Raw genomic sequence first — 11,398 nt, 5'->3', positions numbered from 1 at the left:
TGGATGGATGGATGGATGGATGGATGGATGGATGGAGGGATGAATGGATGGATGGATGGATGATGGATGGATGGATGGATGGATGATGGATGGATGAATGGATGATGGATGGATGGATGGATGGATGAATGGATGGATGGAAGGATGGATGGATGGATGGATGGATGGATGAATGGATGGATGGATGGATGATGGATGGATGGATGGATGGATGGATGAATGGATGATGGATGAATAGATGGATGGATCGATGGATGAATGGATGATGGATGGATGGATGGATGATGGATGGATGGATGGATGGATGATGGATAAGATTCAGAAGATTTAGTAATTTTCCAAAGACCACACAGATTATAAATGTCAGAGCCTATAATCAAACCTGGGTCTTCTAACTCCAAGTCCAGTGCTTTTCACTCTCTAATTATGACATTTCCCATAATATGAATGAATGAAAATGGTTAATTTCTATTAATGAGAACACCTTTCACACATGTGCTCTTTCTTATTGTGGTCCTAGGCTGACTAGTTCTCCTTGGCAATTTAATAAAATGAAGAGTGTGGATCAAGCACATCGTCCCATCTTCTCAGCAAAACAGCCTTCTCCTGTGCACGCACACGCACATACATGTGCTCGTACACACACACACAGAATTTGACACTGCCTGTTTATAAATTGAGTTCTTTCCTCTTAACAGCCCACTTGATGTGTTTACCCAGTGCCAGAAGTCTTCACTGGCTTCAGAATTACGCAGCTCAAAACATTGACTATTCAATCTTGTGTGCGACCTCTCAGGTGTCTTTTCATCTGTAGCATGAGGATAAGAGTAGATGCTCCTTGGCAGGTTGCTGAGAGGAGCCCATTGCATTCCACCCATGAAGAACTGGGCACCATGCTGGCACATGGAGGCTCTCAATGAATACGAGCTATTATTAATTCTACTATTACGAGTCTTCTAGTAAAGTCTTAAGAGTTCTGCATTTCAGAGTAGTTGCTGTTTGGTTTACGAGCTGGTGAAATAGAATTGGTCGTGTCTTTCCTTAGTTGTCTAAATCAAGCCATCAACTCACCTTCAGACCGGATGAGGGGTCCCCAGGACATCTGGTGTGTGGCAGCAGTTTCACTACTTCTCAGCAGCCGAAAGTCATCACAATTCTGTTTTGTTTTTTTTTTAAGAGAGACACCTCAAGTTAGTTGAACAATGTTTATGGGAAATTAGTTCACTATCAGGGATGAACATCCAATTCGCATGATGGAGCTGTCAAGTCACAAAACGGACAAGTTTAGACAGGGGTGCGGGAGCGCTGGAAAGGCCTGGGCCTGGAGAGGCCTGGGCCACAGGGGCTGAAGGGAGTGGGGCACACGAGAGTGGCAGGATGGAGAAAGCCTACAACCCGCCTTTGGTCAGTCACGCTGGCCCCTTGGGGCTGGAAAGGCCTGGGCCACAGGGGCTGAAGGGAGTGGGGCACATGAGAGTGGCAGGATGGAGAAAGCCTACAACCCGCCTTTGGTCAGTCACGCTGGCCCCTTGGGTCCCTCAGGGACAGTGACTCAGTGGCAGCTCCAAGTCCCCTTAGCATTCTCCAGAAGCTATGTGGCTATCTGCTTCTTCACACCTTTGCTTTACAACAAAGGCTGCCTGGCTCAGTGACATTGTGGAATCTCTCACTACAGGAAAAGTGCATGGAGAGATTTGTATTATCTTTTACTTCTATTTTTCCACGAGCTTTTTGAAGTCCCCTCGTACACCTGTAATGGGTTGCATTGTGTCCTCCAAAAAGATATTGAAGTCCCAACCCCCAATATCTGCAAATGTATGGAAATAGGGTGTTTGCAGATGATCGTTAGATGATCTCATTAGGGTGGGCTCTAATGCAATAGGGCTGGTATCTTATGAAAAGGGGAAGTTTGCACACAAACACAGATATGTGCAGCAGGAAGGCAACACAAAGACAGAGAGAACGCTGTCTGCAGGCCAAGGAATGCCTGAGGCCACCAGAAGCTGGGGAGAGGCCTGAGACAGATCCTTCCCTCACAGCCTCAGAAGGAGCCAGCCCTGCCCGCAACTTGATGACAGACTCCGACCATCCAGAACCGTGAGATGACACATTTTTGTTGTTCAAGCTGCCAGGTTTGTGGTACCTTGTTATGGCAGCCCTAGAAAATTAACACGATGCCCATCCTAAAGGAGGCAGGAGAAAAATATGTCAAACTCATTGCAAAGAATCTGAGCACTGGCGCTCCCTGCAGGGCCAAGCTGTGTGGTGGCTGTTGACACTTATTTCTGAGGCTCTGGTGCAGCCAGTGCAGCAGGCTGTCACAAGGAGTGGTCTGGTCCTTGTGGCCCACTGCTCAGGAGGATATGCTGTTTGAGAAAAAACGACATTAGCAAAACTGGCCGTCACCATGTTTCTTCTTGTATCCATGTCCTGCTGTCACTCAGAGGCAGATCACCTAGGAAAACTGCAGAGTTCTGTGCACCCTGTCAGATGAGCTCAGGAGCCAGCAGGTCCCCCAAAGGAGAGACACACATTCAGTCAGTGAATGAAGGGCCAGCAGAGCTTGCTAAGCTTTCCTGTGCTCAGAGAGCAGGTGACAACATGTGAGGTCACTGTACACGCTTGCCTGTGGTAGAAAGAATGGCTCTCAAACCTCAGGACTGCCGAGCATGCTTCACATCCAGAGGACTGAGGAAAAAGAAGGCAGAGTTATTTATAACCCCTGCGTGAATGTTGAACACAGAGAAGGAGGAAACCTTATGAAATAAACATCACAGCAGCTCACATTTAGTAGTGTTCTGTCGATGTTGCTAAAAATATTAAGTTAAAATAACATTTTTACTCCTAAATATTCAATAAATCATCTTGATAGAATCACTATGGTGTCATGACCAGGTAGTGCTGGTGTGACAGCCGGTGGAATGGTGTGGCCTCAGGGACCTAGTTTAACCACCGACAAATCTGAAATGCCCCACCCGCGCATACTGGTCCTCTGCCCAGGGCTGTCTGCTACCGCAAGCTCATTTCAGATGCTGGCTCTGTGGGGCCCAGTGCCTCCACCCAGAAGCTGGCTCAGAGACACCGGAGCCCTGGCTTTTACCAACACAGTGACTGTCCTCATCACAGTGAGGAACGTGAATCCACCCACAGTTTAGAAAACCAAAACACTTACTATTTTGCACGTGGTTCCGGGGGACTCCATGCAGATGCGAAGTCTGCAGTGCAGGTAGACTATGGAGTTGTTGATGAAGGAGAAGATTTTCAGCTTAAACTGGGCCTTGTTGGAGTCGCCGTTCTCAATCACGTGGGTATAAGTGTTGGGAACAGGGCAGCTGAGGAGGAGGAGACGGGGATCGTGACCACTTGGTTATACGCTGGCCCTGTTCTCAGGTGGTCACCTACAACTGCATCTGACCACACACAAAGCACTCCCAGGTTCTGTGGATCTGAGCACCGGCTTCCTCTCCAATTCCCCAAAGTGCATATCTATGTCAGTGTTAGCCTGAGCAGCCAGCACCATGGGCGAGATGGTGGTGCAGCACCTCCCAGACCCCTACCTGTTGTTAATGAACCCAAAGGTGACCGGGTCCCTGGCATTGCTCGACGGAGTCGCCCAGCACTCGGTCAGGACCACCTTGAGGTTGCTATTCTGCCTGTAAAGCCCCACTTCGATCTTGACGTCGTCGCTGGCAGACACAGTGTAATTTTGAGGTATCGGAGAATCTCCAATAAATAACTGCATCTCGGTGACAAAATTTCCAGCACCATGGAGATCCTCGATGATGGTGTAAACCCTGCAAGAGAGAGCAGCTTTCAGGAGGCTCATTTTTATGACCTTGTTCTCGTGCCACCCCCAAAAGCAACTCCAGAGAACTGTGGAAATCAGCAGAAACCACCCGAATGCGAGCAAGTGGTGGCTGTGTACTCAGAGCTGGCGTGGCAGGGGCGGCCTCCCGCAGTGGGCCAGCAGAGGCTCACAGGCAGGTGGGGAGGGAAGCTTCACGGCAGAAGGGGGAAGGTGTGGTGGGCCCTGGTGGAGGAGCCGGGTGGGGAGCTGCAGGCGGGGAACTACACGCAGCCCTCCTGGGCGACTGGCCAGGGTGTGTACTGGCTGTGTCTGGTTAACCCTGAATTGGAAGTGAGAACGACGATTAGGGAAGCCAGCAATTACTAATCAAGTCCCAGTCACTGTCTCTAAGAAGGAACCTCAAAGGCTGAAACCCTACAGAACCGGCAAAGTGGAGGTGCTCGGGAGAAGCTGGGCTGTGCAGAGCCGGGGGTGTTTGTCCGCTCACCCCCACTCTGGGGTGTAGCCCAAGGATGTCAGGAGGTCGTTCCGGAAGGCACAGTAGATGGGGCTCAGGATCTTCAGGTGGTGGATGACACCCTCTGGGGACAGGTCGTTCCGCAGCGTGGTCCTCACCACCGTATTCGTCAGGTTCTGAGCACAAATAGGGGTGTGAGCAAGCTCCAGGCCCCCAAACCCGCCCAGGGACCACGGCACTGGGTGGTGGTGGGGTTGGGACAGTTCTTTGTTAAAGCTTATCCCCAAAAGTGTAAAAACCCTGACAGTTTTCCCCTAGCATAAATTGCCAAAGACAGCCTGCAATTTTGGTCTTCTGCTTCCAGTTCATTTCTTGTCTCCCAAAAGGAGGCAGCACTTGCTAACTGTACCTATACATGTGGGGGGAAATCTTAGCTTTCGACAAACGTTCACAACCATCAGAAGCTCCTGTGGATTCCAGGGCATGGATGGCTAATAAGAGACAAATTTCCCTTTTCTTTCAAAATGCCCCAGACCTGTCGAACTAGGTGTTTGGAGAGAGCTAGCGATGTCTGCAGCCTCCACCCCGAACCCCACTGCTGTAGGGGGCAGGGAACAGCCTGGGGTGTGCATGGCAGTCTGAATGCCATGGCAGAAGCTGCCCTCGTTTTTAGCATCTTAACCTGTGCTCTACAGACCTGTGGGGGTGTGTGTTAGCAGGGCCGTGCACTAGCGGGGACCTGAGTGCAAGCCCCCCCTCTAAGTCAGCAGACTCCGTGGCTTACAACTGAGTATGCTGAGAATCTGCAGGGGCTGCCTGCCCACTGACAGCAGCACACTCCCTCTCAAAATAGCCCTCGGGCTAAAATTGTCTCCCACCTCCCTGTGAGAGAGCTAAGAATCTTGAAGAAGGTGAAACAAAACCTGGATGGTTATTTTTAAGTTGTGGGAGTTTGAAGAGTTGGAGTAGGGATGAAGAAAGCTTTGCGATCCCCGAAAACCTCAGTGCAGGTTGCTCCTTCAACCCAGGGGACCTGGCTGAGGATTCCCTAGGAAAGTGGGGTCCCACTGGACCCACACACACTCTGCTACGGCCTGGGACACAACCACCCCACCTGCAGTCCTGGCTGCCTGTCCCCAGGCCAGCTCCACACCCACAAGTTGTCTCTTATGTCCCCCCCCCAGCCTCTGGGGTCCTCCTGCCTCCACACCCCAGGGGTGGGCTTCCTACTCAGCCCCAAGATCCAAATTGAGCCCCCTCCTCAGGATGCCCGCCCCGCTGCCACCTTGTCAACCCTCCAGGCTCCACCTGGTGCCATGGCTCTTGGATTCACCTGACAGCTCTGCCCTAGCCCCATGCCCACCTGCACCTTTGAGCCATCATGCCCAGGGCTCCAAACAGAAGCATCTGAGAAGGTGCCTCACCAATCTTGTGCCCCTCAAACCACAGTGACATGGCTGGTTCACAGAGGCAAGGCAACCTTGACCTCGACCTCCCTGGAGTTGCTGAGCCTCCAGGTCTCAGCCGCTAAATGTGGATACTAACATGTGGCCCCTGGGGTGTTTGGGACTCAGTGTCATTGTGCACGCAGACCACCCAGCCCACACAGGCCTGGGGGAGGCTCAGGGAATGTCCCCCTTCCCCACTGCTTGTTCCAGAGAGCAAGGCCAGGCCCCTGAGTTCCTACCCAGCTGACAGAAGTCGCTGTCTCCTTCTAACTTCCCTGGTGAGAACAACCTTCTGCATCCGACTCCTTGACTGGGAGCTGCTCCCCTGCTGAGCCCCTTCCTCTGATCCCACCTTTAACACCAGACCCCATATCCGCCTCCACACCCAGTAAATCCGCCCTTCCATGAACACCCAGGAAAACCTCTTTCCCTAACTGGACTTCCCTCTGTCCTAGGAGTCTGTCACGCATCAAAGAACTTGGAATAAAGAGAGTGCTTGATAGGACCACAATCCCCCACTTCCCACCAACCCCCACACAAACCCATACACACACTCACACACGTACTCATACTCTTAACACATTCACACATGCCCACACTTATACACACACACACACATATTCAACATGGCCACATACACACATTCTCACATTCACACACATCCATAAATGCATTCAAACATGACACTCACGTGATACACACGTACACACTCATTCATGTGTTGACACGCATGCACTCACACATTCACACAGTACAAACACACCCACACATACACGGGTGCACATTCACATATGCAGACCCACACGTTCACACACATGCACGCCCACACTCACTCTTACACACACAGACATGTTCAGACACACGCATACTCACACTCATAATCACATGTGACTGTTGGGCTTTCCTGTCCCTTTTCCTGCCCTCCTCCTCCCTCCTGCCTGTGCAGGGAGGATTTTATAAACCCCTACTGTGAGGTGCACCCCAGGCCCTTTGCCCCAGCATCCCTGCAGGGCGGGGCCACAGCACCCTCTCGACTCCAGGCTGCAGCCTGGTTCCCAGCTGGGAGCTCAGCTCATCTTGACCCCCTTTGCTGTGTTCCCTGCTTACAGTCAGAGACCTCAGGGTACGGGGTCTTGCCTGGTCCCCATATAGAGTTCTAGATGGCTCAGAGCCCCTGGGCCTGAGTGCACAGCCCAAGCCTGGCCTGCCCAGGGCTTACGCTTTGCAGGACAGTTCCACACTCGCTCCAGCTGGCCATCAGGAGCACGTGTGTCCTGTTGCTGTCGCTGACGTTGCAGGAGGGGTGTCCCAGGTACAGGGAGGACTCGGGGATGGATTCCTGCTGCAGGAAGTGCTTCTGGATGGTGATGGCTACCTTCTCAATCTCACAGAGCACCTGGACAGCTCCAGTCAGGTTCAGCCGCTGGGACAGGCCCTGGGGGACAGTGCTGGTGCCTGGCATGAGGGTAGCCCTGGCTCCTGCTGGGGTGGGGAGCCTCTCTGTGCCGGGGGCCCCAGTCACGTTACCAGGAGAGTCACCTGCAAAGCATGAGGAGACACAGGCAAAGGGTGGATCTGTTTTTCTGGGCTGGCACAGAGAAGTAGTTGTGAATAGCAGCAGGGCTGCTCTGTGCCCTGCAGCAGCCACACCTGGGGACTGCACACTGGAGCCACAACCACACACATGTATATGTTGCACGTTTCCACCAGAGCAGGCAGCTGGGCTTGTGGTGGGCTCCAGGTGGGGGTCTGATGCTGGGGGCGTGCCGAGCTTGTGAACATGGGATGAGTTGTCTGCCCAGAAGCCCTGAGTGTGACCTCTAAAATGAAGGAGTGATGAGTCTGGTTCCCAAGGTGCTCCCTCCCTGGCCTACATGGAAACAGACCCCAGACATGGCTCAGCAGGCTCTCTGCACCCTCCTCCCATGGCTGGCTTGGGCAGGGCTCACCCAGCACTCTGCAACCTCCCGCAGCTCTCCTGGATCTCTGGGATAAAGTCTAAACCACTCCTCACTCCTTCTTAGCCTTCTGCAGGGCCTCTCCCACCTCCCTGGACAGCCTGCATCCCACTCTCTGCCATCCATCTCCTGCGGGCTCAACATTTCAGCCAGCCCAGACAGTGTGCTTGGACCGTGCCCACCTTCAACAGCTCCGTTCTCATGCTGCACCCACCCACCCACATTCTGCCCTCCCCACCGGGTGCCGCCTTACCTATGCGTTAAGACCAGCTCCAAGACACCTCCTCCAGGAAGCTCTCCATGACCATGCTCATTGGACTGACACAGCCTAGCCTCCTCTGTGCCTCCTGCTTCTCCCTCAAGCAGAGCATGTTCCGCTCTCCCCATGGTACCGTGTTCACTCATATAAATGACTGTCCCCCTTCACTGGACTGCAGGATGGCAGGGGTCATCTCAGGGTCAATGCTAAATCCACTAAGGCTCCTTTTAACAGGAAAAGTGCTGAGTGGAAAGAGTGGCCAAGCAGAAACATCTCCCATGTGTTGCTTGTCACATGTGCTGGGAGTCTCACAAGATTGTCTTTTAGCACATGAGCACCGACCGCCTGAGTTTATGTGCATATTTTCTCATCATGGACAGAAGAACCAGCCCTTGGAGATATAAGGCACCACCCAGAAGCCTAGACACGTGTGAAAGAATGAGAAGGGACATGCACACCTGTGAGTACACACACGTGCATACACACACAAGCACACATGTGCACACACCACACACACACAGGAAACTTGCCCATGGCGTGAAAATATGCTGACCTCATTTGGACAAGAAGCCCTTTGTGACTGAATGTCCTTAAAAGAACTGATTATGGGACAGTATTCTGGGAAAAGGATTGTGAGCATGTTACCGTCACAGGGTCTTCCAGAATATTCTACATGGTAGTCCATGGCTCCTCCCTCACAGCTGCAGGTGAAAGACCCCAGGGTGTTTCTGCAGGATGTCCCCGGCACACAGTCATCCTCCTGTCTTTCACACTCATCATAATCTGCAGGACACATAGAACACAAAACAGAAATGTCAGGGAGTCTGAGGGCTGTGGGTGGGGGGCGCTATCAGGCTGCTGTGCACACTGCCTGTGGGGAAAGGGCATCTCAGGAAGCGACAGAAACTGCCCATTGAGGCCAGGCCACAGTGGAGACTGTGGGTCCTGAACCATTCAGGGAGCTTTCTGCTGGGGCTGGGTGGGAGCCCATGGGGACGTCTGCAGAGGCTGTTCTGGAAGGAGGCATCTGGTCCCAGGGCTGGGAGGGAGCTCTGGGCAGAGCAGAGTCATCCCTTCCGTCCCCTGGAGCAGCCAGGATATGGGCAGACCCTCCCATTCACCCCGGGTCCAGGCCGAGGGACCCAGGCTGCAAGACCACGCCAGGCAGAAGACCCTTGCCCCCACCTGCTGTTACCTTATGCTCAGTTACTACGTGGCTGACAAACAGCGACGCAGGTGACTGTGGAAGACGGGCACACACCAGAACCGCACAGCCAAGAGCACACAATGCCCCTGCTGGCATGGCGACGTGTCACCTCCTGCTGTTTAACACACAGACTGCACCCTGTCTTGCTTCCCCTTCCCCACGTCACCAACACCTTCCACCTCAACTAACCTTGTCTTTGCAACTGCACAACAGCCACGGCATGGACAGACCATAATTTACTGTCTTCCCTATTATGGGAAGATTGGTTATTTCCAATTCTTTTGCTTTTACAGTAACACCGAAGATGAATATCTTTGTATATAAACTGTGATGCAGGCTGAGATCTACTTCTTTAGGATAAAGTCCCAGAAGTGATATTCCAAAGTCGAAGTGAATGAATATGTGCAAAGCTCTGGATATTTATTGCCAAAATTGATTCCCAGGAAGTGTGAGCAACTTCTATCCCCGCCAGCAGCAATCCACACAAGCACCTGCTTTACTGCATTTCCGTCAGTATTAGTGTTATCATTAACAAAACCATCTTCCCGCAATTTCATGGGCAGAAAGAGCAACTCATTTTAATGGGAATGTGTTTGATTATCACATCATTGTTAATCATTTGTGTTTTTTCCTTTATTTATTATCTATTTGGGTCTTTTGTGGATTTATCTATCAGGTTCTTAGTATTTGTCATCTATTTGTATGATCTCCTTATATATTTAGGATTTTAATTCATCAAATTATTGAAAGTATTTTTTGGTTTGCTGCTTGCTTTATAGTGGTGTCTTTATTTTGTTTGACATAAAACATTTATATTTTTATGTGGTCAAGTATTTCAGACTTTTTCTCTGAAAATCTGATTTTCCTTGGGAAATCCTTCTCATTCCAAAAATTAGAAAATATTAATTTCAGTGTTAAAAATCTTAATTTTTTCATTCGTGTAACTATAATCTACTCAACTTTTATTTTCAAATATGATATGAGAAAAGAATCTAGATTTCCTTTTTCTCCCTGCCTTTTTGCCAATTATTTTTACTAGGATCTCTTTGGAGACTGTGCTTAGGAGGAGGTCTGGCTGCAGAGAGAGACGCATCTGTCCTCCGCCCACTGAAACAGGGAGCAGATGCAGCGGTGGAGGCAGTCCCCCAAAACAGAGCAGCATCCCTGGGAATCTCTGCAGGTTCACCTGAAGATGTTTTCAACTCTTAAACTTAAATTAAAAAAACAACAACAATATAGTAGCAATAAGAGAGGTGAAGAGGTCCTGTCTAGTTCACATTTTCATCTCATTCCGTGGTAAGCCCACACGAGGGGGCACATGGGGACACATCTTTCAAAACCAAAGGGCAGTAGCCAGAGTCTAGCTGCCTCTCATTCCAGAATGTGGGCAAGGTCTCCATCGGGCCAAACGCCACCTACCCCGAATGAAGGTGTCACCTCTGACCACCTCTAGCAGAGAAGCCTTCTGCAATGACACAAGGAACGCGGCGGACACCTCCCTGACGTTCAGGTCTGCGACTATCAGCAGGTCAAACTCCACCAGGACACTGCCGTTGGTGATGCTGGTGACTTCCATCCTGATCCTGCCAGCATCCATGTGGCCAAGCAGGTTGGCCGGCAAGGAATCCCGCACCTGTGCAGGAACAGACCCTGTGAGAGGAGCTACCACCAAGAGGAAATGAAACGTTGGTCCTCAGGGTGGCTCCCCCTGGGATTCTGCCCAGCAGTGGGGCTGGCCTGTGGTGAAAAAGTAAAAGCCACAGATCAGTCCTGGGCCCTTTCCTGTCTGTCGTGTCCCTGAGCCCAGCACAAACTTTGGGAGTGTCTGTGATACTGAGAAGAGCCTGTGTTCCCCATCACCAGCAAAGAGTTACAGACAAATGTTTGCAGGTTGAGCATGAAGCAAGGTGCACAGGCAGGGACCCCACCCACAGGGGGCGTATGACTTACTGGGGGCTCACAAGGTCATTTAGAATCTGCTACCCTTAGCTCAGAGCTATGAAGGGCAGGGTGCTGAGTAAGGAGCCCTTTGCTTTTTTCTAGAACTACCCTTTTTTTTTTTTTTTCCTTTTTGTCTTTTTTCGTGTCCGGCAACGGATCACAACCCTCAGTGTCGCGCCCGTACCGGACCGGACCAGCAACGGGATCGCAACCCTCGGTGCTGCACCCGCACCTCGCTCAGCCAGTGAGCGGGAACCGGTCTGTTTGTGGGATCCGAACCCTCGGCGGGAGCGCTGCCGCGCTCCCAAGCAGCGCACTGT

At 51.5% G+C, this 11,398-nt stretch overlaps 1 protein-coding gene across 1 annotated transcript in view; it reads right to left on the bottom strand.

Moving 5' to 3' along the window:
* Positions 1 to 11,398, bottom strand: part of UMODL1 (uromodulin-like 1) — a gene marked incomplete at its 5' end in the record, with an annotated part of 30,437 nt that overhangs the window by 9,521 nt on the left and 9,518 nt on the right. The window contains 7 exons of the mRNA XM_008576913.1: positions 1,072 to 1,156; positions 3,173 to 3,332; positions 3,558 to 3,794; positions 4,296 to 4,441; positions 6,933 to 7,252; positions 8,576 to 8,713; positions 10,557 to 10,770. Of these exons, the coding sequence (XP_008575135.1) occupies positions 1,072 to 1,156; positions 3,173 to 3,332; positions 3,558 to 3,794; positions 4,296 to 4,441; positions 6,933 to 7,252; positions 8,576 to 8,713; positions 10,557 to 10,770 (1,300 nt within the window). The remainder of the gene's footprint in view (positions 1 to 1,071; positions 1,157 to 3,172; positions 3,333 to 3,557; positions 3,795 to 4,295; positions 4,442 to 6,932; positions 7,253 to 8,575; positions 8,714 to 10,556; positions 10,771 to 11,398) is intronic.

This window comes from Galeopterus variegatus, unplaced genomic scaffold (assembly GCF_000696425.1).
Source record: "Galeopterus variegatus unplaced genomic scaffold, G_variegatus-3.0.2 Scaffold1427, whole genome shotgun sequence".
Classification (NCBI taxonomy): Eukaryota; Metazoa; Chordata; class Mammalia; order Dermoptera; family Cynocephalidae; genus Galeopterus; species Galeopterus variegatus.
This window is presented reverse-complemented; position numbering and strand designations above follow the sequence as displayed.